The 26,483-nt window shown below is 43.0% G+C and overlaps 1 protein-coding gene across 13 annotated transcripts in view; it reads right to left on the reverse strand.

Moving 5' to 3' along the window:
- svila (supervillin a) overlaps positions 1 to 26,483 on the reverse strand; it is a 98,330-nt gene that overhangs the window by 52,788 nt on the left and 19,059 nt on the right. For 7 of the 13 annotated variants that reach the window (XM_061713153.1, XM_061713150.1, XM_061713145.1 and 4 more), the window contains exons 6-15: positions 25,055 to 25,757; positions 17,170 to 17,235; positions 15,185 to 16,057; positions 14,557 to 14,724; positions 12,803 to 12,837; positions 8,714 to 8,778; positions 7,614 to 7,750; positions 6,308 to 6,403; positions 5,099 to 5,462; positions 154 to 219 (exon numbers count right to left, since the gene is read on the reverse strand). In XM_061713153.1, the coding sequence (XP_061569137.1) occupies positions 154 to 219; positions 5,099 to 5,462; positions 6,308 to 6,403; positions 7,614 to 7,750; positions 8,714 to 8,778; positions 12,803 to 12,837; positions 14,557 to 14,724; positions 15,185 to 16,057; positions 17,170 to 17,235; positions 25,055 to 25,757 (2,573 nt within the window). The remainder of the gene's footprint in view (positions 1 to 153; positions 220 to 5,098; positions 5,463 to 6,307; positions 6,404 to 7,613; positions 7,751 to 8,713; positions 8,779 to 12,802; positions 12,838 to 14,556; positions 14,725 to 15,184; positions 16,058 to 17,169; positions 17,236 to 25,054; positions 25,758 to 26,483) is intronic. The other 6 variants (XM_061713149.1, XM_061713155.1, XM_061713148.1 and 3 more) reach the window with 5 other exon arrangements.

Below are 26,483 nucleotides of genomic sequence, written 5' to 3' on the forward strand. Positions count from 1 at the left end.
TTACCAGAAGCCGGGCCATGCAGCGCAAATTCATGATGGACAAAAGACAGCATGTTGATGTGAACAGAAACGCCTGGTCATTTCTGAGAACAGCAGCTCCGGCTGTGTCATCTGCTGCTGCAAACGCGTGCCGGTGGTTCTGGAGGGGCTTACTTGGAGGTGATCAACCGGACTATCACTCAGCTCCTGCTCGTCACTCACGTCTATGTCTGAAAGCTCCTGAAAAAAAAAAGCCATTCGCAAAGCCAGAACAGCTTATTATTCAACGTTGATAGAGGATAACAAAAGTAACCCACGTTTTCTGTTCAGCACTGTAGCCAGGCTGACAAAGAGTCACAACTCTGTTGAGCCGTGCATTCCTGCAGCTCTCAGTAGTGAGGACTTTATGGGCTTCTTCAACAGTAAAATCGCGAGAATTAGAGAAGAAATCAACCAGCCGGTTGTAGGTGTTTCTTCAGCTTTAGCGACTTCCCTTGGCTCTGACTTGTCTCTAGACTGTTTTGATCCTATAGACCTCCCTGAGCTGACTTCACTCGTTAATAGAGCTAAGTCAACCACATGTATGTTAGACCCCATCCCGACTCCACTATTCAAACATATTTTTTCTCTTATTGGTACGACAATACTGGACCAAATTAACTTATCCCTAAGTTTAGGATATGTACCACAGGTTTTCAAAGTCGCAGTAATTAAACCTTTACTTAAAAAACCTTCTCTTGACCCAGACACCTTAGCTAATTATAGACCAATTTCCAACCTTCCATTTGTGTCTAAAATTCTGGAAAAGGCAGTTTCAAGCCAGTTATGTGACTATTTGTATAGAAATGATCTGTTTGAAGTCTTTCAGTCAGGGTTCAGAATGCATCATAGCACAGAGACAGCACTTGTTCGAGTCACGAATGACCTCCTTATGGCCTCAGATAAGGGACTAGTGTCCATACTGGTTCTACTGGACCTCAGTGCTGCTTTTGACACTATAGATCATGGCATTTTACTGCACAGGTTAGAGCATGTTGTTGGGATTAAAGGGACAGCTCTATGTTGGTTTAAATCATACCTATCTGACAGGTTCCAGTTTGTTCATGTACATGAGGTTTCTTCAGAACAGTCAAGGGTCTGTTATGGTGTTCCGCAGGGTTCAGTGCTAGGGCCAATCTTGTTCAGTTTATACATGCAGCCGTTGGGAAGTATAATCCAGAATCACGGCATACAATTTCATTGTTATGCTGATGATACGCAGCTCTATTTGTCTATGAAGCCGGATGAAACAGAACCGTTAGTTAAACTTCAGGCATGTCTTAGGGACATCAAGGACTGGATGTCCAGAAATTTCCTGCTTCTAAATTCAGATAAAACAGAGGTTATCATTCTTGGTCCAGAGCATCTTAGGAAGGGATTAGATGGTGTTGCGATGGCTTCCAGTGCAACTGTGAGAAATCTTGGTGTTATTTTCGATCAGGATTTGTCGTTTAAACCATATGTCAATCAGGTTTGTAAAATAGCCTTTTTCCATCTCCGTAATATTGCAAAGATTAGGAAAATCCTCTCACAGAGTGATGCAGAAAAACTAGTTCATGCGTTTGTATCTTCTAGACTAGATTACTGTAATGTGTTGTTAGCAGGATGTCCAAGTAATTTGCTGAATAGGCTCCAGCTGATCCAAAATGCAGCAGCACGAGTACTGACAGGAATTAGCAGGAGAGACCACGTCTCTCCAGTGTTAGCGTCGCTCCATTGGTTACCCGTAAAATTCAGAATCCAATTTAAAATTTTATTACTTGCGTATAAAGCCCAAAACGGCTTAGCTCCGCATTATTTGCAAGACCTGATAGTGCCTTATGTTCCTGTCAGAGCTCTCCGTTCTCAGAGTGCAGGTTTACTCGTAGTTCCTAGAGTATCTAAATGTAGATTTGGAGGGCGAGCGTTCTGCTATCAGGCGCCACTACTATGGAACCAACTTCCAATCTGGGTTAAGGGGGCTGACACCACCTCCACCTTTAAAACTAAACTTAAAACATTTCTGTTTAGTAAAGCCTATAGTTAGTGTTTAGTAAACCTCTAGCTGGTGTTGGTAAATCTCTAGGTAGTGTAAACTTTAGTGTGTCAGAGTCGCTCCTGTGGTTTCTTGTGCTGGCCCCCCCTTCTCCTCCCTTTTCTCTCTTTTGTCCATGTTGCAGCATCCTTTGCCGGACACCGGAACCTGCAGTGTGGGAGTGAGGGGGGCAGGGTAACGGCCCCTTTTGGGCGGGGGAGAATGTTCGTCCCTCAAGACTCCTCTCCCTGGCCCTGCCCCTTCTCAACCTTTCCCCGACCCTGCACCCCAACCTGGGACTTGATGATTGGGCCGGAGCTTCGGGAGCTGCGTGCTGGCCTGCGGTCCCCACCCCTGGTCATCCCGTTGCTGGCCCCCCCTTCTCCTCCCTTTTCTCTCTTTTGTCCTGCAGGTGGCCGTGGGTGGCTTGTAGCTTGCATTACGGAGCACAAGTCTTTTCCTGACCCTGCACCCCAACCTGGGACTTGCTGATTGGGCCGGAGCTTCGGGAGCTATGTGCTGGCCTGCGGTCCCCACCCCCGGTCATCCCGTTGCTGCTTCCACCTGCCTGCTGTGCTGTTGCCGTCCCTGACCCACCAGTCTGGCCCTCGGCAGGAGGGTCCCCCCTGATGAGCCTGGTCCTGCTCAAGGTTTCTTCCCTCCTAAAGGGGAGTTTTTCCTTGCCACTGTTTGGCTTAAGGTTTTTCTCCCACTAGGGGAGTTTTTACCTGCCATTGTTTATGTAATAACTGCTCGGGGGTCATGTTCTGGGTATGGGTCTCTGTAAAGCGTCTAGAGACAACTCTGTTGTATTAGACGCTATATAAATAAAATTGAATTGAATTGAATTGAAGACAAACACGCACTTGCTGCATGAACGTTCTGTCCGGGTAAAGGAATACCTTTAACTGTTACCACTAGTGACAGTTTTTACAAAATACTACACACTGTGTACTTAAAATACTTGAGATCTTGTGCTAAGAAGTGATCTTTACACATCTGGAAGAATCACATTTTGGTTAAGTCATAAATAACAGCTTTTTCTCCTTTAGGTTAACAACAACATTTCTCTGTTAAACATTTATACTCATTCACAGCCTTTAAAACGTGTATAAAGTGTCTAGAGTCATATGGAAAAGAAAGCACACCCTTTTAAATGAAAAGGTTTACATATCAGAAAAATACGGAAGCGTATTACATTCATTTGAGAAAAAAAAAATCTGCTCCGTTTTTCTGAATTAACGAGATCATTATTTCAGAATTGTGAGAAAAGTTTTAATAAAAAAAAAAATCTGCCCTGTTTTTCTGAATTAACCAGATACCTCACAACTTGCAAGAAGCTTCATTCACTTGAGAGCTGGATTTCATGGAAGCAAACATGTTCCTGTCCAGTTTAATCCAGTTTTATTTTGCTTTTGGTTTGAAACATTGGGAGATACTCTTGTCTTTAAGTTATATAGTATTGTTATTAGTTTGTCGACTTTGCGCAGGCACCTCAGGACTTTGCGGTTGTTCAGACGGAAAGCCTGTTCTGATCTGCTGGACATTGCAACTTTTCTCCAGGATCACTTTTGTCGGAATTCTGAGATAATTATCTCGTTAATTCAGAAACAGAGCAGATTTTTTTTTTTTCTCAAGTGAATGCAATACGCTTCTGTAGAAAAAAATAGATTTGTCTTAAAATTAAGTAAATATGATCTCAGATGAATAACAACCCACGACATATTAAATTCTGGCATTATTTACGCCAAAAGAAACAGGAAGTAGCTTGTGAAGAACTTGATGATTATCAGGATTATTCAGAGCAACTCATAGGTGAGGAAGCTGGTGGGAGGATAATGTGCAGTGCTGGAACTCACCAGAGAGTGGCAGCACACGCAGGAAAGCAGCATGTAGCGAGTGCAGGTAAAGGGCCATTCCCAATACACCCCCTACTTTCTACCACTAGCCCTCACCCACTACCACTAGCCCTAAAATAGGTAGGGCCCTTGTAATGTTCCCTAGGGATTGGGACACCACTTGCTACGTCACTGCGTGGTTTACGTTCGGGTACGTAAGAGACTGTGTAGTTACGTTTGCACAAACATCACACCATATCAGGAAGCCCAGAGATAAAAGCTGTTTTAATTTCAGCTGTAGCGCTGTTAATATGCCACTTTATTAAGTTTTAATATTTTTTCAGGCGTAAAAGTAACCGTTAAGATCCCCAACCTGGGCTCAGTTTATCCAAATAACACCTGTTAAGAAATTTGCTCCGATGTTTTCGGGGATGAGAACAGCCGCCGGCAATTTATGGTTCTGCGTTAAATCGACGCAGAGCCTACGGCGTAGGGTACGGCGCGCGTCGCCGTGTAACCTACGCAGTAGGTTCTGCGTTGTTGTAACGCGGAACCATAAATCAGCCTTTATTCTGGCGAGATCTGAACAGACTTTGCAACAACGGGCAAGAGAGTGATTATGTACATTCACTGAGTGAATAGTATGAAAGTAAAATATATATTTCTCGCTAGAAATGTAATCAAAACGCATTTTTATGCAGAAACTAACTCAAAGTATTGATTTTATTCACTAAAAAATAAGAAATGTCCGCCATGTTTTTTTGTTTGATTCAGTCTGCAAATGATGACGTAAAGCATTCTGGGAAATTTTCTCTAGCCCTCGGTCGGCGAGTCAGAATCTGAAATCCCTTGCTCTGTAGGGCTAGATTGATGCCCCCTAGCCCTCGATATCCCCACCAACCCTACATGCAAAGAGTAATTGGGACACCACTACCCTCACGAGAAAGCACAAAATTTAGGGGTAGGGCTGAAAAGTAGGACTGAGGGGGGATTGGGACTGGCCCAATGTTCAGAAAACTGAAGCATTGGTGTAAACTAACATTTTCATGGATGGCAAGATTTTCTTACTTTTGTCCCGATATAAGAAAAGGATGTACTTTCTTTTACCAGGTGAATCTACGTATTAGCATCACCAGTAGGCTACTGGAAGGAGAATTTTATCTCCCAGGACTGGCTGAGAGAATTACAGGGAGGTGGATGGGAGTCTGCTCCCTCAAACACACATTACCTGCTCCATGTCTCCCAGGGTGATGGGCTGCGTCTGGTAGCGGGAGTTGGCTCTGCGCTGCCGGGCGTCCCCCCTGGTGCGGGTGACTCTGGTCGGAGGCTGGGCCAGCCGGTTGAACAAGGCCATCTTTTCTGCCAGGCTCAGGGTGCAAAGGTCGGGTTCTTCGTGCTCCTGACTCTGCCTCTCTGCCTTTACTTCCATGGGGTACGTCTGCTTGGGGTCCCGGACCTCCCGGACCTCCCGGACCTCCCGGACCTCCCGGACCTCCCGGACCTCCCGGACCTCCCGGACCTCCCGGACCTCCCGGACCTCCCGTGCCTGGAGCTGGGCGGCAGAGCTCTGCTGGTGCGAGGATGCCTGCAGGCTGGAGGGAGTAGGACACCCACAAGACAGGCAGGTAGGAGAAAGGGAGATTTCTGGTAAGCTTGGAAAGTGCTCATGCAAAACAGCCAGCTGCTTTGAAAAAGTGTTTTTAATACATCTACTAAGAGTTAACGAGGAGATCTGTTACTCAGGCAGGGGATTCATGGCTACCAGGCAGCTACGTGAATGTTTCTGTTGGCGCTTTTCCACTAGTTCCTACTCAGCTCGACTCGACTCGCCTTGGTTCTTTCCCACCAGGGGTCTAACGTGCTGAGTAGATACTTTTCTGTAACTATTCTGTCGAGGTTCTAAGCTGCTGAGTCGGCTGTATCTGACATCATCACACTACAGGCCACCGATTGGTCGGGGGGTTGGAGTCAGACGTCTGAGTCAGGAGGAGGAAATCAGAGAAAGAGACTCTGACGGATTCTTGTTCTTTTTATTCAACAGGTAATGGCAGCAAAAGTCTGTTTCACAATCAAATACGTCACAGCAGCTTCACTCCAACCTCCTACTTCTGATCTGGGTGTTGGAAAGAAACGAGGACAAGGCGAGTCGAGTCAGGCTGAGTAGGTACTAGTGGAAAAGCGCTATAAGAGTTAACGTGGAGATCTGTTACTCAGGCACCAGGGAGCTACGTGAATGTTTCTGTATGTCATCTAATCGTGTATTTTCCTCCGATCACACAGGAGGGCACCAAAACACAAAAGACCCTCTGCATGAACCGTTTTCCTGCATCTACAGGTTCAACTGTGAGAGTGAAGGGAGCTACGCCGTGGTGACGTGTTAGTCGGACACCGCAGGTCCATGAGAGCATTCACGCTCATGCAAACGTGTGACTTGTACCTGTAGGGCGGGGCAAGGCTGGAAACTAGGGTGGGGCTATCGGCGCGCGCTACAGCCGAGTGAACAGCCACCGTTTGAGGTGCGTGAGAGGGGACACTTCACCGGAGAGACCGGACAACATCACACACAAACACAAACAGGTGGAAGAGACAACACATGGGGGACAAAAGGAATAAATTAGGGTGAACTTAAGGCATGTTGAGGCATGGGTAAAGTAGGAAAAGAAGCTCAATGTCACCAAGGAGTTGATGGAAGACAAACAAAAGTTGAAATCTCAAAATGGAGGAAGAGATAATGAGCTGTTTGGATGATACTGCAACGAACCTGGTTCAGGTTGTTTCTACGACTGGTGTCTCACTCTCCAGAGACGTTTATGCAAATCACCCCTAGCCAGTGAAGTGGAGGTTAAACCAACTTACGAACTGATGGGTAATTTAAGAAAAAAAGACCTTTTGAAGACCCTGACTTCAAGGTTTGCTGTGAAATTCATATTTGAGCTTTTTAGCAGAATTTCTCAAGGTAATGGTCAAAAGTACGGAAGAGTATTAGGGCCAGGCAGAAGAAAAGTAAAAATAATATTTTAGAAGAGGAAGATTTTTTTTTCATTATGCACTTTGAGAAAAAAGTCGAAATGTCGAGAAAAAAATTGAAATGTCAAGATTAATGTTGAAGTACAACTTCGAGAAAAAAGTCGAAATGTTTAGAAAAAAGTCGAAATGTCGAGAATAATGTTGAAATTCAATTTTGAGAAAAAAGTCGAAATGTTGAGGAAAAAAGTCAAAATTTTGTGAATAAAGTTGAAATGTTGAGAAAAAAGGCGAAATTTACATTAATCTCGACGTTTCGACTTTTTTCTTGAAATTGTATTTCAACATTATTCTCGACATTTCGACTTTTTTCTCAACATTGACTTTTTTCTCGAAGTGCACAATAAAAAAAAATCTTCCTCTCTCAAATATTTTTGCTCCTGCATGGCCCTAATACTCTTCCGTACAAAAGGACACTTTTGCAAATTTGAAGCTCTCCTTATTTAAACATTAGCGAGCTCATATCCATTCTGGGTTCCTCCCACGTCAGACGAGCAACTACTCACACATAACTGTCTGAGGAAAAGGTTCAAAGTTCATAAAGTTTCACAATAGAAAAGGGATTAGTACTAATCCCAGTTCTGAGACGGCGAGCACGTCGGCTGGGTTCTGACTGAAGACCATCAGGACTAGTTACCTGAACCGCACTAACGAGGCAGACTGAGCCGCGTTCACTTTGACAAAAACAAACAAAGCTTCAGCACCACGATAAGACCTACGTGGCGGCGATGACGACCTCCTCGGTGGTGACCGGCTGGGTCCTGGATCGGTCCTGTGTCCGTCTCAGTCTCCGGTCCACCGCTGCGTTCCTGGACCGGGGCTTAGGGAGTCCCCCGTCAATGCTCTTCTCCAGTTCCTGGATGTTGCAAAGGTTACGAGTTAATGGCAACTTATTTTCACCGCAGTGACTTCATGAAGCTTTCAGGACAAAATTAATGGAACATTGTGCTTCTGTAAAAGGTATCAGTTTATGGAACAATCTGGATACAGAAGCCAAAGAATGCAAATCAAACATTACATTTAAAAGAATAATAAAAGCCAGTTTGATGAAGAAATGTCATGATAATTGTTGGGTTTTCTTTTTTTTCCTCTCTCTTTTTAGCACCAGTCATATTTTTTTTCTTTGAATCAAAAAAAGAATACGACTATCTGTGTTTGACGACAGCTATTTTGTGTTATTTTATAACTTTGTTGTACTTTTTTTTGTTAGTTTTTTTTTTTAATCACGTTTATTGGAAAGTGTTTGTTTTTTTTAATTTGCGTAATTTGTAAAAAAAATTTCTTTTATTATTACATTAATTGAAATGTGATTTCTTAGGAAAAAGAATAAAAAGAATAATAAAAGCCAGTTTTGATGAAGAAATATCATGATAATTGTTAAGTTAGGTTAAGTTCTCTCTCTTTTTAAATATTGTCAGTTTTTTTTCTTTGAATTAAAAAAGAATATGACTATCTGTGTTTGACCACAGCTATTTTGTGTTATTTTATAAATTTGTTGTATTTCTTTTTATTACGTTTATTTTTTTTTTAATTGCGTAATTTGTTTTTTTTTATTATTACATTAATTGAAATTTGATTTCTTAGGAAAAAGAGACAAAATAAGCTTAGTCTTCTTTCTGTTCCCTTTCATTCAAGGAAAGAGATTTGTTGTAATTATATTGAACTGTTTTGTTTTTCTTTTAATGAATGAAATAAAGAATAAATGATAAAGCTGCTTCAGGTGGAAAGGCACTTTTGTGTATTTAACTCAAAGGATATTTTTCTGTTCTTTGAATTTGCAACTGGGTGTGTGGACCAACCAACTGCAGATGAAACTCACTCTGAAGAGAGAGCGCTTGGCCGCGACGCTCAGCTTGGCCCGTTCATCGACTTTCTCATCGTCAGCTTCAGAAAAGAGACAAAAAGACAGGAGGATGTATCATAATATCACTTATGTCTTCTTCAGAGGAATAACACTACAGTATATCTGAAAAACCTTGCAGCAAACATGTTCTCCAGGTCACTATTTGAAACAGAAAAAAAATAGCTCTCAAGAGTTTCCAGGGACACGCAAATACAATATTTTATTTATTGTTAACATTATACTCAGTCAGTGTGTGAGAAAGTGAGCAACCCCTCCCCTGACTTGTTTTTAATGTGTGTGTCAGAGTGGAGGATTGGGCGTGGTCTGCGGGGGAGCAGCACACAGGTGTGCCTGGTTCTGCTGATTGTGGCACACCTGTGTCCAATCAACCTCTCCACCCTGCCTGGGTTTATAAACAGCAGCTGCATACCAGAAGAGGAGTCTGCTGAATGGAGGAAGCTTGTTGAGAGGCTATGCCCCATTGTGCCTTCTTTTTTGGAATGCTGATTTTGCACTCCGCCTGTCTGTGTTTTTTACATAAAATAAAAAGCCTTATTTTTTGGGCATTCTACGCTCTGCGAGGGTTTTTTTACACCTCATCACTCAGGTCCAGTTTTGCCTTGTCCCCTTGTACGTGGGGAGGCCGCTCTGGTTCCTCACACAGTGATAGTGAACATGGAAATATATCACCTATAGCTTTTGCCTTTTCATATACTTCAGTGTTTTAAGCCAGAAAATTCAGAAAGAGCCTTAGACGCCTTTAATAAAATGAAAAAGATCATTAATCTGGCGTGGACTTAATGAGCGCGCTGACCTCAGCGGACTGCAACTCGGCTCAAACGGCTCCTTTCATCAAAAATAAATCATCGGGTAGTGTTTGAGAAGCACCCATAATAATTAGCGGAGCAAGTTTATATTATAATCAAGTATATCTTTTTATTATAGTCTGTTAAGAATCTGAGAAAAATTCAGTTTGACACAATTGCATGAAATAATCGAAAATAATCTTTATACCTATAAACCTAAAACATTGTTTTACTTTAAATATGTGCACATACAAGCATTGACTTCCTTAATAAACATATATGTATTTAAATATGTTTGATAAAATCACAGTAAAACAGTACACCATTACACACCGACAACATAAAAATGCTAATCATTTTTAAGTTTTTTATTTGATCTGACTCTTTTGTTCTGAGCAAAACATTTATTTTGAAAGACATTATGGATCTTTTTTTTTTTTTAAATAATAAATAGATAAACAGTGATTAATGTTTTAATAACATTCATGTGATTTGAATTCAAACGTAAGGGTCTAAAACCAAGATAAAAAAACAAAACAGATTTTGTTTCATCTCAGAAATATTATTTCGACTTCTTTGAACCAATAAATGATAAGTGTATTGGGCATCAAACATTTTGAATCTACACCTTTTATCATTGTAAATACTGGACACAACCAAAACCATCAGGACCTGAACGCTGGGAGCAAAGAGGAAGCTATAAATCTGACCGGGGTCTCCATAGCAACCACAAGAAACAGGGCAGGTGTGAGTGGCATGGCTGCAGGAACACACACACACACACACACACACACATGCACACATGGAGCAAGACATGTGACATGACATCAGCACACAACTATTTCCTTTGACTCCACCACGCTCAGCTCTGCTCCACATAATTCATCAGCACCAAAAGTGTCCCAGCAAACTATGTTTATGAGAAGCAGATGAGCTCTGCTAGGCCTCTGTGAGCCGCGTTAGGAAATCTAGATGTTATGCTTCACTCATTTTTATACAAACACAGATAAACAAGCAGATCAATATATTATCTTACAATCAAGCTGCGTCATTTATTCATTCAGAATTCACGTTACTCCTTTCTGATGTCACGTGCGTCATGTGGTAGCGATGGAGTCTGACCAGCTGTACTACTTCATCTAGCAAAAATCCTTTCTCTGATGCCTTGTATGCCCCAACCCTGTTCCCCACGTACCCTACCTGCTTGTTTATGACATTTTCCTGCTTAAACACACCAGACTGGATCTCCAACATAGTCACCAAGGTCTCAATCTGTCAATCTGTCAATGGTCCATTGAGGTCAGAGGAGTACAGTTGTGTGAAAAAGTGTTTGCCCCCTTCCTGATTTCTTATTTTTTTGCATGTTTGTCGCACTTAAATGTTTCAGATCATCAAACTAATTTAAATATTAGACAAAGATAACATAAAATGCAGTTTTTAAATGAAGGTTTTTATTATTAAGGGGAAAGAAAAATCCAAACCTACATGGCCCTGTGTGAAAAAGTGATTGCTCCCTAAACCTGGTTGGGTCGCCCTTAGCAGCAACAACTGCAATCAAGCGTTTGATGATCTGGAACATTTGAGTGCGACAAACATGCAAAAAAAAAAAGAAATCAGGAAGGGTGCAAACATTTTTTCACACAACTGTACACATCTGACCTAAATGGAAGGACCATTGACAGATTGAGACCTTTGTGACTATGTTGGTGATCCAGTCCGGTGTGTTTAAGCTGGAAAGTGTCCAAAACTAGTCTCTGTAGTCCACCAACTAAGTCGTAATATAAGTACACAGAACTTTTAGTTCTCCAGCTAACGGATAATGACTACGAGTATGATATTTACGATACTTTTGTGCTTCTCCTCTCTCTCCCTCCTCTTTCTTCCTCCTCCCAGCTGGCCTTCAGCAGGAGCCCCCCCTTATGATCCAGGACCTGCTCACGGTTCTTCTTCCCTCCTAAAAAAGGTGGAGTTTTCTTGCCACTGTTTGGCTTAAAAGGTGTTTCTCCCACCAGGGGAGTTTACTTGCCATTGCTTCTTTTAAGACCATGTCCTGGGTCTCTGAAAAGCACCCAGAGACAATTTACATTGTACTAGAAACTAGGGCTGGGTATCAATTCAAATGTCAAGAATTGATTCGATTCCGATTCTTAAGATTTGGAATCAATTATCAGGATTTGATTTAATCCGATTCGATTTGAAAATGTCTTTTGAGCTGTTGCCTGAATTATGTATGTGAAATAACTAGTGAAATAATAATTTCACATCGAAAGAAAAGTTAATTTAGTTCAGGAGTTTTCAAAACCAGCGCTTTGTTAACACTACCGCTACTCTTCGACATCATGTTCATTGTTTGATAGTTTCACACCACGCGCATGTGTGATTTAAATGATGTGACTACTGGGATTAAAGTTCACCGGGCGAAAATGTAATTATCAAAAAAATAAATAAATAAATCGATCATATGAATTGATTTTTAGGAATTAATATGAGAATCGATTTAGAATCGGAAAATCAATTTTTTCAACACAGGTCTACTAGAAACTATATAAATAAAACTGAATTGACTTGACTTGACTATGTCCACTCGCTCTGTCCCTAGAAGTCTGGTCGAAACCAGACTAAACCTTTTTTCAAGATGGATGGAATGACAACGGGTAGCCCGATCTTTTTCAGAATAAAACATGGATCCTGAGAAGAAAGTCCTCAGTCGGGTCGATCCATCCAGTTTAGCCCATTTTGTGGGTAGAGTTCAGGCTCTCTCCAAAACTCAAGCAAACATTTTTCACCTAAATTCCTCCAGAACTGCATGTGCACCACTACAGATTTTGGAAAAAAGTTTGAAAAGTCACACTGACAACAATGATTATTATAAATGAAAGGCCAGCCTTCCTTGTTACAGATTACTTTCTTAATACTGTATTTGACCCAGTTTTTGTACGTTTTGACCGTATAGAAACTTAATTCTTGCCATTGTAAGAATGAGATGTACCTGCTGGACTTTACTGCCCTTACTATTTAACAACTTGTGCTTTTTATTATTTTACCTCTTTTCTTATCATTTTATTTCATTTTATTTGTTATTTACTGTTTAATTGTGTCTTGTCACTTTTAATGTTGATGTAAAGCACTTTGAATTACCTTGTGCTATACAAATACACTTGCCTTGCCTTAAAGACCCGGTATAAAACAAACATTTGCCATAAATATAGACTTTACTTGAGAAGTTCTACCTCAAACACAGAAAAGGAGAACTACATACCTTCTGTGGATGCGAAGTCTGAACCCACGCAGGACCTTCACAAAAACAAAAACAGGATAATCAGCAAACCTTGTGAAGATGCACCACTGAACAGCTGAGTTACATCACAGTGATGAGAGAAGGTGAACGGAGATGGAGTGAAGAGCAGCTGCTTCTTGTAAGCCGAGTGAAACAAAGTTCATTACAGAAGAAATGGAAAAGGGAAACAGTAACGCAGACTAAACCGCAGAATTAGATTGCATTACACAAATCTTTTTGAGTGCACGCTCTTTGAGCGTGATAATCGACAAAGAGCGATTCATGCTTGGTCACATGGAGCAGCCGCTGCCAAGGCCCGGTCGGACGGACCTTCGGCCTTTAAGCTGCTTTGTTGGCTTATTTTCCTCTAGGAATCAGGAAAAGGTAGGAATAATTCATGAGTTTGTTTGTGTACGTGTGACTCCTACAGGCCTGAAGAAGCCATGAAGCAGCTCATGCCGTGAATCTGATTTTTGATAATACTATAAAATCATGAATTGTTCAGCGGAAACTTGTTACTTCATAATGTTTCTTCACTAATCAATTATTTCTACAATCAAAATCACTAACATTTCTTTCTCCCTATCTTGTCAATTTCAATACAGCACAACAAAGCAAAGAATAATTTATTACCGGGACATATACAGGGGATATTTTTTGAAAGAGAGGGAGCTACAACCTCAGGGGTCAGTTTAATTTTAAAGTTCTCAACAGAAACACTGAAGAGTTTCTGTAAGTCGACCTGCGGAGTGAAACTGTGGAACATGGAGCTAAAACAGTTAAAAAAGATATAAAGAAACATTCTTTTCAAAATACAGATGCGATTAAACATGTAGATATGAACATGTATTAATATATGTAGATATATAGATTTATATTATGGATATAGATATGTTATATGTAGGTATGTATATAGATATGAGTTGTATTACACGTACAGTATTTATATATTTATATCTCTAATAATATATATTGATTTATAGTTATATGTAGATATGTCGATATATAGATTTATAGTAATTTTTATGTATATAATTGGATGTAAATATATGAACCAGTGTATATATAGCATATCTACTCTTATATAGTTATTCAAGTATATTGTTATACCATTGCTGTTATAATTCTCTATTATATTGTAGTATTATAGTATTATAGACATTATAATTACTTCTATTAGTACATACATACATAGTAGCACGTATATATATATATATATATATATATATATATATATATATATATATATATATATATATATATATATATATATATACATATATATATATTTATAATTGAGTATTATAGCACTGTATTGAATAATTATTGAAGTAGGGGTTTTTGTTATGGGTGTTTTATAAATAAGCTTATTGAAACTCTTGTTATATGTAAGAATGTATGTCAGATTCAGGGGTAGGACTGGATAAGTGTTTACTTTAATCCTACTCTGTTTCCAACATGTTGGTGGATCCATGGGGTCTGCCCAAGTGCTGTCTTGCCTTCTGTCTACAAACATATATATATATTTTCACTTTATTTTTTTACTTTTTTGTATTCTTTTTTTAACATGCATGTTCGAAATAAAATCTTCAAAAAAAAAAAAAAAAAAAAATCAATGATCGAAATAAACATGTCTGTGCACTAAGAAGGACGTTGATGATTTATTTTACATGTTAGATCATGAACTTGTTTCATTCCTCGCTCTAAGCCATGCCGTTTTGAGTGGAGAGCATTACCTATCGGTCTCCTGGCGTTCAGCAGACGTGACCGGCTGCGTCCTAAACCTCTCTGAGGTCTTTCTACTCTCCCCGGGACAGATATACTGCCGAGGCCTGCGCCCCCTTTCTTTCTCACACCTCCACGGGGCCTGGAAGCCCCCAGGTCCCCCGTCCCCCTCAACCCCGCTGGAGGGAAAATCAGAGACAGAGATGGAGCCGCAGACAGGGAAGCCAGAGGAGAGAAAAGACAGCGTGGTGAGGAGACGAAGAGAGGAACAAATGGAGCGGTTTAAAAGCAGAGCGGTCGAATACTCAACCGTAGCTCCAGTTTTTAAAATCAGGTGTATGAGCACAGCCATGCAGGTTTAATAGTGGTTAAAACACACACACACACACACACACACACACACGCACACACCCTATAAAAACCAAAAACAGCAGCACCTCTACGAGGCCGAGGGTTAGGTGATTAGCGCATGAATGCCACTTCTAAAAGATTAGAAAGTCTCGTTCCACATCATCTCCAGCAGATCTAGATGTGTGTTAGTTGCTCCGTAGTGAGTTAGATGACAAGCAAATGGCGTGACGTTCCAGAGCAGCCAGCGCCTGAGCAGCCAACGATGCAACATTCGACGTTTTCACCTACAGCTCGTTCCTGCGGCCGCTCGGAGGCGACGCCGCGCTCTCCATGTACGAACTCCTGAGCTGGGCCACGGACAGCCTGCTGTCCTGGTGGACGTCTCCGTTACTGACGCCCTGGTCCTCCCTGGGGTCCCTGGGCTCCCGGGGGTCCCGGGGGTCCTGCGTCCGGGGCTGCCGACTCCTCCGATTGGGCGCCGGTTGATCCAGGCCCGCGGTTGAGCCACCCGGGGCTGCCTGTGATGCTCTGGCCTGGACGTGGGATGCCGTCGGACCTTTGTGAATATAAACGGCATGTTCCCTCTCGAAAGCTCTGACCTCGGCCGCCTGCAAGCGGGAGTTGTGTTCAGTTTCTTCCCTCCTGGTGCCGGCCGTGAATCCTCCTCTGGCAGGTTCCTCTGCTGCAGCCTCCCTTGCGTGGGCGATGCTCCGTACCCTGGACACCCCCAGGTCCTCCTCGCCTCTTCCTCTGTGCGGGTCCTCGGTGCTCTTCTCCCTACGCCGGATCTCCGAAGGGAGCACTGCTTTCCTGCTTCTCAAGAGGCCTTCTGTCTTCACATCCCCAGCCCCCTCCATCTCCTCTTCCTGGACCTGCTGATGCTGCTGCCCGGGTCTGGCTGGGGGACCAGAGGCCATGGACAGATACGTGGGGTAAGCTGCAATGTCTTGCGGCCCCTGGTGAATGGATCGGCTGAGCTGAGCTTGTGGGTGATGGTGGTGTTGGGAGTAGACCTGCTGGGCGGCCAGCAGTTCCCTGGGGTGGCGCGCAGAACTCTGTTGCTGAGGATGCCGGCGCTGCATTGGGACTTCTGGTATATTTTCAGGCTCCGGGTTTCTCTGGTGGCCCTCCACCCTGGCAAGCCTCTCCCTACTTTTAATTCTTAAGGGAGACAAAGGACGAGTTAACGTTTGGATGGGATGAACAGACACATTATAGAGGGTCTGCATTGACGTCACTTTCCCACTGGACCACCCCCCCCTTTACTCGCACTGAGTGGCAAAAACGGCTGCAACTAGTAGGCGAAACTATGGAGAAAACGGGATAACAGCTGATTATCAGCTTAAATTAGCGTCAGTTGGACTTGACAGTGACCCGTTTCTGCCACTCAGTCTTTCTGCCACTCAGTGGGTGTAACCCACTGTAAAGTCGCATTCGTGACGTCATGCGCATTCCCTCTATAGGACAGACACAACTCAACTTTTCAGCTACAGCAATAATTTATAACAAATCGATGCTTCAATTGCCAAATGTTGATCACATACAAAATGATTTGTATTTCCTTTTATTCCCCTTTCCCTAAGGTTGATTGTGTAATCAGTGATATTACACGATTAACCATTAGTTGTGGAAGGCAATGAGGAGAGGAGCGATGCTGATGTCACACCACTGAAACGATGTTTAGCGTTTAGTTCAGTAGAAGCCGACACACCACAGGGAATGGAAAAGCTTGTGCATGGGCCCCTCCCTTTTTAGTGATGCTGAAATCCTCAGACAAGTTATTTGTTGAAGCGGGGGGGGCAAAAACAACAAACTTCACCAAGCTTTCTTCGCTCATAAGAGCTGGTTAAGTTAACAAGGTCCTTTAGACTTTTCTTTCCCCCCTCAGAAAGATTAAAATCAACAGGGCAACAGGTGCACGAGAGATGAAGTTATAGTTTAAGTAAAATCAGGTTTGAGATGGTGAGGAGGAGGATGATGATGATGTCAGCTGACTCTCAGCGCTTGAACACAGAGTTTCTTAAACGTTTGTGGTTTTCAATCAGCACAGGACCCAGACCGAGGAAAAGCAGAGTCGGCGGGAAAAATTCAATCATTAAGTAAACACAGAAAGGTAATGGTGGTGCTGAAGTGGACAGTACTTGGTCCTGTTGTGACCCACAGTTTAAGAAGCACTGCTCATGAGAGTTGAGGGAGGGGGGGGTTTAGTCCAACTGAGTGGGGACAAGAAGGTGAATGAGACTGGAGGGGACACATGACCAGCCTAGGTATACCTTGACGGCCAGTTGATGAGGGAGTGGGTGTCGCCCTCTGCATCGGCCTGCAGGAACCAATCGCTGCTAAGGAAACCCAGTGAGAAACATCAGTGAGTGGCTGGGTGAGTAGCTGGGTGGGTGGGTGGCTGGGTGGTTGGGTGGCTGGGGAACAAGTCTGTGTGGAGCTTTTGTTTCTGAGCACACACGCTCCACAGAAATACACACATCTCTGACTTCACGTTAAGCCTGAGTGAGGGAACAGCAATATCCCAAAAACAGCGAACAAGTTGTAATGTTTTTGAACCAGGAACTTTAAGGGTGCTTCCACACCTGTCCCGTTTGGAGCAGTTGTTCCGAAACAGGGAGCGTTTCACCCTAAAGATCGGTTTGTTTGGTACATGTGAACACAGCAATCGCGCTCGGATGCGGGACAAAACAAGTGAGCCGAGATCTCCTAGGAGAGGTGGTCTCGGCTCGCTGCCATTCCAGACCTGGAGCGGTTCGTTTGCAGTGAGAACAGAATCCATACAGCAACCGACACAACTCACTCATAACCATTGTTGTTTTTCAAAGGGTACAGAAGAGGAAACTCCTTCCGCGTTCATTTCTGACCAATGAGAGAACAGTTGGTTCATGGCATTTGTTAACAGCTTTGAACCGCTACGGACGGTTTCCTTGTGAACACAAACGCCACAATCGAAAAAACGAAACAACTGTATTGATTTAGCCCCTGAATCGGAACAAAACAAACGGGCCACAGGTCTGAAAGCATCTTAAAACCTTATTTAATTCTCATTTCTGATAATTTTTCAGATCAGCAGAGGAACTGACATACAACCCTGAAATCAGCATCGAGGAGAAGGACACAGGTATATCTGATGGAGGCAGAAGTAAAAGAGTTGGACCCAAGTGGTCTTCATTTGGAGAAACTGTGACCCCACCCAGGACCAAACTGGAAATATGTTCAGACCAATCCAGATCATGTTGTTAGCTGACGGGTTTGTTTAACAGCTAAATTTCAGGTGGGTGTGTTGGAACATTTTGACCTCTAACTGGATAGAAGCATAGCGAATGTCAGTGCTGATCATGTAACGTGTTGGAGTCACCTTGGACCAGGCAGGTGTGCTGACAGCTGACAAGTGTCATGTTCCTTAGAATCCAATACAAAATTCTGCATATAAAGCCCAAACGGCGTAGCTTCAAGATACTTGCAAGACCTGATAGTACCGTATGTTACTAACAGAGCTCTCCGTTCTCAGAGTGCAGGTTTACTCGTAGTTCTTAGAGTATCCAAATGTAGATTTGGGCGTCCTTCAGGAAAAGACTAGAGCAGCTCATCTTAACAGAGCTTCATATGTTGCTATAGACCTACGATGTAGGGGGACACCAACATGATCCCTCTAACCCCTTTCGCTCTCCTCTCCCTCCATTTGCCTTCTTTCGCTCAAGCAACAGTTATACAGTAAGTATCTCATCAGCATCATTATTAGGGCCCGAGCACTTTTCCTCCTTCTTCCCGACAAAATGAGGGCCTTTTTCCCCCTAAACGTGCCCCAAAAGTCACCAAATTTTGCACGCAAGCCAGGCCTGGCGAAAAATGTGATATTTAATGGTTTGCATTAATGGGCGTGGCCTAATGGCTCAACAGCGCCCCCTAGAAAACTTTGTGCCTCAAGTCCCACAATACGGTTTGACGTACATGCACGAAAATCGGTACACACCTGTATCATGTCGCAACTTAAAGAAAAGTCCCATGGCGCCATGGCCGAAACCAAACAGGAAGTCGGCCATTTTGAATTAATCGTGTCATTTTGCCGCAATTTATGCCATTCCTTCAGCAGTTAATACGGCCCGAACCGTAATGTGCACCCAGGTGTGTTATACATCAAAATGTGCGTCTCCATCCTGCGACGATGCGCATTACTTTTCTCAGTCAAAAGCGTTACCGTGGCGACGCTAGACGCCAAAAAGCGCGCCCACCCTTCATCTGGTTGGTCCATATTTGATAGTCCCTGTTTTCTGACTATAACTTTTGAATGGTTTGACAAAGAGTCGTGGGTGGTGTCATCGGACTCGGTTTTTTATTATTATTATTAACCTTTATTTTACCAGGAAAATCCCTTGAGACTGAATCTCTTTTACGAGGGAGACCTGGCCAAGAGGCTTAAATGGTGCAACAACAATAAAATCAATTTAAAAACAACAACAACACAGTGCAAACAACATTACAATTCGTTACATTAAAAATAGCAGGTGCACATTTCTGTTAGATTCTGTTTAAGAAGAACCTTGAATTCTTCAAGGTGGAAGTTTTGAGTCCTTGCACATAATTGGTCCCCGCCCCTTCTTCTGATTAGTCGATATTTGATAGTCCCTATTCTCTGCTATAACTATTGAACGGGTTGTGATAAAGACATGTGGGTGGTGTCATCAGACTCGGTATTGAGTCCTTAACCTCATTGGCCTGAATTAGCCCCGCCCCTTCTTTTGATTGGTCAATATTTGATAGTCCCTATTTTCTGCTATAATTTTTGAATGGTTTGACATAGAGAGTCTTCGGTGGTGTCATCAAACATGGTTTTGAGTCCTTGAACATCCATCCATCCATCGTCCGCCGCTTATCCGTTCCCGGGTCTCGGGGCCAGCAGTCTCAACAGAGATGCCCAGACTTCCTTCACCCCAGACACTTCCTCTAGCTCTTCTTCCAGCTCTTCCGAGTGGAGTCCTAGACGTTCCCAGGCCAGCCGAGAGACATAGTCTCTCCAGCGTGTCCTGGGTCTTCCCCGGGGTCTCCTCCCGGTGGGACATGCCTGGAACACCTCCCTAGGGAGGCGTCCAGGAGGATCCGGTACAGATGCCCAAGCCACTTCAGCTGACTCCTCTCAATGTGAAGGAGCAGCGGCTTCTCCATTGTTTTTGTAGTTTGTTGTGCTGGTCTGTCCCCTTCTTTTCTCTTTTGTGCATGTTTGTAGGCCAGAGCCTCAGGAGCTACATGCTGACCCGCAGTCCCCCCCTCTGGTCACATCAGTCAGTGCAGTTACATGCACATCTAAATCAAGCTAGTGGCAACAATCTAGCTAAGGATTAAAACTGAAGTTTCAGTGAAATCCACTATACATGCGCGAGAAGACAATCGATGCATGTAAACGTACTGAGTGTCTGCTGTCTATATCTGTTTTTATAGTCGTCTCTAGAGAGGTGTGCTACAGATCTGTAGTAGACCAGCTAAGTCGTAATATAAGTACATAGAACTCTTAGTTCTCCAGCTAACGGATAATACAAACATCTGTTTATAAAGTCGTCTCTGTAGCACTAAATATGAAGAGAACAACGTCAAATTAGGATACATATTACTGATCACATAACAGACAAATTTTAAGGGAAATTTCATTCAACTCTCTCAAGTATAGAAAAGAACATCAAAGGCAAGAAAGGAAAAAAAAATTCAAAATTTAAAATTCATAGTCGCCCCACAGATATCCCGAGAAAACGCAGAGGGGCGGGTCTCCCGCTTGCTTATTTTTCCTCAGTTCTGACTTTTCCTGATCAGACCCAGCTGTGGGTCAAAGATGTGACCGTGGAGTCACACTGAGCCACCCAGTAACACAACACCCTGCATCACACAGATGCTCGCTGCTGGGCCAAGTCCTGAAACCTGAGGAGGACACTTGGGGGGGCGGACGGTGTGGGATGGAGAGTAGGAGAGAGATGGTGCAGGAACGAAAATCTGATTGAACCTTCAAATGTGTTTTAATGACAGGAGACAATATGACTGTGACATCATCAGGGTTGGGTCAGCTCTCTAGGTGCGAGGGCGGTGTGTCTGACAGGCTGCACCTCTGAGGCTGATGCTGCTGTCTTCTCCCCCTCTCCTTCCTGTTGGTTCCCTCCTCCACAGGCCAGCAGTCGGTTAGCAATCAGGAGGTTGGGGATAAAGAGGAGGAGGAGGAAGGCCTCACTCTCTCACTCTGGGGCAGCAGTAGCAGGGGAAGGTTAGTTTTGTTTCCCTTTTTGGGGAACCGTTAACCCTTATTTTTCCTCTGTCCATAATGGCAGAGTTTTCTTATTTTAGTTTGAGTTGGAGATTGCCGGTAGTCGTGTTTGGTTTGTTTAGGGTTATAGGTTTACCTGGTTTTTCTTATTTAGTGGGGAAAGTGCAGGGTCCGACGGCCCATCGCGTGGCTGGCCCTGTGCTCACCCCTCTTTTGTTCTTTTTGGCCGGGATCTCCATCTCCTTTTGGTTCATTACTTTTGGGTTAACCTTTTTCCTTGTTTATTTTCTCCCCAGCAATTTAAAAACAACAAATTAATAAAATGTGTTTTTTTTCACGCTTGAAATCTTGTGTGGCGTCCTTAATATGTTGTGGTCTCATTGAGCCTAATTCCTTTACTTTTATGAGGCTGTAACACACATCAGATTATCAATTTAATATGGCAATTACCTTTTAAGTTCTTAATTGCAGCAATTGCTTAAAGCTGTGATTCTCAGTGAAACTTGTGCACCTGCAGACAGGTGTTTGGGTTAGGGTTAGGGTTAGGGTTAACCTTAACCCTAACCCTAACCACCAACTGTCTCAAGCTTAAAGGGTTTCTTTTCCTGACTGAATGTTTCAGCTTTTCCTCAATGACAATCAATAGGATTCAGAATCATGACCCATTAGAAAACCTCTTCAGAACACTACAGTATTTTGACTTATCATTTTTGGTCATAATTTGAATTATCTGTCTCTTCAGTTTTTACCTTTAACTTGCTTGTCTAGAATTTTCTTTCCTCCTCAGACTCCTCTCTGCTTTGATTTCTCAGCGTTTTCACTGTGACAGCAAACAGCACAGTGACTTCTCACCCATTAAAACAGTCAGACTCATAGCGGTGAGATTGAAAACACCTGTGTTGCTAATCACAGGACACACTTTACTACACCACGTCACTTTAGTTTAACACGGTTAATCTTTTCCTGGAGTAACGACCAATTTGTCCGGGTCAATGTGATTAGCTTGATGATTCTGTTGAACCATGATTCAAAGCCAATGTCTGACTTTCATTATCCACAGTGTTGTTATTGTTGCCAGGTAACTTATGGAGAGGAGTCGGGGTGGGGGCTACTGCTTAATATGGCCCAGACCCCCAAACTGATGTTTCTTCAACTGGAACACCACCCAGTCCCAGACCACTTGGTAGTTAACCGTTTTAAGTGGCTCAAGTGGGGTTTTTTTTTATTTCATGTTAACACATCCCTCCATCCAGCCCTCCCTGCTGTTCCAGGATCTTCATGGGGAGCTGCTGGAGTCTATCCCCACTCTCTTCAGGGGAAAGGGAGGAATCCTCCCTGGAGAGGTCGCCAGTCAATCACAGGACCACGTATCAACTAACAACCATACTCACGCACTCGTATGGGCAATTTAAAATTATCCAACTCCTTGGACTTTGGGAGGAAACTAAGGTACCTGAAGAAAACCCACATAAACCATAGGACACACAGGAGTTCCTAGGAGTCGCTTCATCGTTAGCACCTCCTGGGTACCTTTAACTTGCTTGTCGAGACTTTTCTAGTTAGTGCCGAATATCGATTAAAATGTCAAGAATCGATTCGATTCCAATTCTTAAGATTCAGAATCGATAATCAGGATTTGATTCGATCCGATTCAATCCGATATTGATTCGATCCGATATTGATTTGGGTTAGTGTTATTAAAAATTTTTTTTTTGAGCTGTTGCCTGAATTATATGACTGTAAAATAACTAGTGAAATAATAATTTCACAATAATTACTGTGAAATAACTAAGAAATAAATAACTCAAATAGGCCTTTCAATATCCATTTAAAGTGCAAAAAAAAGAAATAAATTGCAACAGTTCATGCAGTAAACAAATCATTTTAGCTTGTCTGATTTGTTCTGTCACCAGAGACACACATTGCCATGAAGCACCAGGCATTTTTTAGAAGTGTCATGACAAACTGTGTCCGACTACTGGGATTAAAGTTCCATGGACGAAAACGTAATGATGGGGAGGAAAAAAAAAAAAAAAAAAAAAAAATCGATCTTTAGACATAAGAATCGATTTTTAGGAATTAATATGAGTATCGATTTAGAATTGGAAAATCGATTTTTTTCAACACAGGCCTATTTCTAGCTACTGTTACCATCATCTAGCTCTCACAGTCTCCCTACTACCAGCGCAAACAAGTCAACATTTAGACTCCTGTGTGACTACTATCCCCAACGTTTTGCTTTACAGAGCTGTCACGCATCAACAACAATAACGCTTGTGGACGTCATTGCAGAGGAAATTAATAGAATCAAGAAAGTAATGAGAGAAGGGACAAAAACAAGAGTGACTGACCCAGACAGTGTCATAAAAATGACTCAAACCCCACGCCTACATAGGGACACATTGAGCTGAAAGTGTCAAAAGCTCCCTTGTTTTGATGCATTAAAGACAACGTGTAAATAATATGCACCAGTAGATGCAACACACACCGAGATATTAAAGGATGGAAACACAGTTAATCGTTCTTGAGCGTTCCTGAAAAGCTCCAGCCCCAGGTTACGTAACGAGGCAGCTGCACCCCTGATGAGGCCTGTTTATTTGCAGATATCTAATGAGAAGAACAATTCTCTTTCTGGATCGAGACAAAAAACCAGCGCTCGACTTCCTCCAGTCTTGGAAATAACTCTTACGAAACCCTAACGGCTCGGCCAGCGAAGGCTCCTTTGGCGATTCTGAAATTACACCAGTTTGATTGTTTCAGCAGATCCAGCTGAAGTCTCTGCAATGAAACCACAACACACGTTCTGAGTTAAATTGAATAATTTGCCCTCTGAGGGTCTTTGCTGGAGGTGTTCTGTTTCTGACCTGGGGAAAAAAGAAAATCCACCTGCCAAGAGGATCTCAGGAGTGAGACGGAGAGACACGGAGAGCAAGACTGCAGATCTGATGGTTAACACAGTCACAGCAAGAAACTGTAGAGGCTAAGGCCCTGTCCCAATACTCCCACTACCCCTAGTTTTCATCCCTACCCCTAAATTTTGCACGTTCCCGTGAGGTAGTGGTGTCCCAATTCCTCTTTTCACCTAGGAAGAGTGAAGAAAACGAGTGTAGTGGCTATGAATCCGTCCCTACGGATCGAGGGTTTTCGGATGCTTACTAGTTGAACTAGGGCCAGAAAAATTTCCCAGAATGCTTTTCGTCGTCATTTGCGGAGTGAATAAAAAAAAAAAAAAAACATGGCGGACATTTCTTATTTTTTAGTGAATAAAATCAATATTTTGAGTTAGTTTCTGCATAAAAATGCATTTTGATTACATTTCTAGCGAGAAATATATATTTTACTTTCATAATATTCACTCAGTGAATGTACATAATGACTAGTTTGCCCGTTGTTGTGACGTCTTTTTCAAACCTCACCAGAATAAAGGCTGATTTATGGTTCCGAGTTACACCAACGCAGAGCCTACGGCGTAGGTTACGCAGCGACGCGCGTCGTACCCTACGCCGTAGGCTCTGCGTCGATTTAACGCGGAACCATAAATCAGCTCCCGAGCCGGCAGGCTGTTCTCATCGGCTTCTCAATCAGGCGTTATTTGGATAAACTGAGCCCAGGTTGGGGATCTTAACGGTTACTTTTACACCTGAAAAAATATTAAAACTTAATAAAGTGGCATATTATCAGTGCTACAGCTGAAATTAAAACAGCGTTTGGCTCTCAGCTTCATGATTTTAGGGGTGGTGCTGAAAGTAGGAGTAGTGGGAGTATTGGGACAGACCCCTGGGAAGATTTCAAGTGCCCTAAAATCTGTGGCTTCTTTTTTAGGGGTAGTGATAGTGAGGGAGGGCTAGTGGAAGAAAGTAGGGGGTGTATTGGGATTGGCCCTAAGGCAGAGTTTGTGTCCGAGCACTCACCCCTGTCTGCTGAGGATACTGTGGGACTGTTGCTCGATGAAGAGATCCCCCGGAGATGATCCATGCTTGGGGGAGGAGAAGGACGAATGTCTGCTCATCTTGGGTGAGCTGGAGGGCACCGATGCCCCCGAACAGTCCTTAGCAGGCACTCTGGCAGAGGAGGACAGCGAGGTCACATCCATGTAGGAGGACGGATACTCGGGTGCAGCCGCTCTGCGTTGATTCTCCAAGTTCATCAGCCGCTCCCTCTCCGAGAGCGAGTCCGCTCTGGCGTGAGGTGCATCGTAGCCCGGGTCGGGGTGACTCTGTGGTAAAGCTGAGCCCCGGGACCTCGGGTGAGGGGCTGCGGTGCCGGTGTAAGCGCTCAGGGTGATGTCCCCGTCCTCCTCTCCTCGGTTATACCTCTCCGAGCTGTCCGACTCTTTCCGGATGCGGCGGGGTGGGTAATCCAAGTCCGGCTCCTGATCCAGAGAGATGCCGTAGCGCTCGGCCAGCTGCCGGCGGCGCTCCGCCTTGTAGCGGGCGATGCGGTCGGCCTTGGACTCCAGCTCCGGGGCGCCGGCGCTAGAAGCTGTTCTGTGGACCGGTTCCATGTGGATGGAGGACTGAGGCTCGGGCCTGGACTGAGTTCTGGACCGTCGCTCCGGAGACTTCACCATATCTGAGCTCTCCATCCCCTCTGGGTCATACTGCTGGACTGGCACTGCAAAGAGAGAACACAAGGTGTAAAACAAATAGAATAAAAGGGAAAAAGGGGCAGATCAGAAAAGATTCTTCTTCTTTCTGCTCCCTTTTCATTCACAATTTAAGAACATTTGTATTTGTATTGAATTGTTTTATTTTTTTTGAATGAAATAAAGAATAAAATGAAAATGAATAAAAAAAGAATCAACAATTCCACTTTTCATATAAACCGTTAGCCCTACAGGACTGTCTCAGAAAATTTGAATATTGTGATAAAGTCCTTTATTTTCTGTAATGCAAAAATGTCATACATTCTGGATTCATTACAAATCAACTGAAATATTGCAAGCCTTTTATTATTTTAATATTGCTGATCATGGTTTACAGCTTAAGAAAACTCAAATATCCTATCTCAAAAAATTTGAATATTCTGGGAATCTTAATCTTAAACTGTAAGGCATGATCAGCAATATTAAAATAATAAAAGGCTTGCAATATTTCAGTTGATTTGTAATGAATCCAGAATGTATGACATTTTTGTTTTTTTAAATTGCATTACAGAAAATAAAGAACTTTATCACAATATTCTAATTTTCGGAGACAGTCCTGTAGATGCGATATGGAGAAGGGTTATACTTGACTGGGACCCACATTTTAACTGGAATGATGTATGGACCAATATAATATCATCTTCCAGAAACCCAAATCATCAGCTTATTCATTTTCAATTTGTACACAGATCTTA

The sequence above is a fragment of the Cololabis saira genome, chromosome 22 (genome assembly GCF_033807715.1).
Source record: "Cololabis saira isolate AMF1-May2022 chromosome 22, fColSai1.1, whole genome shotgun sequence".
Taxonomy (NCBI): Eukaryota; Metazoa; Chordata; class Actinopteri; order Beloniformes; family Belonidae; genus Cololabis; species Cololabis saira.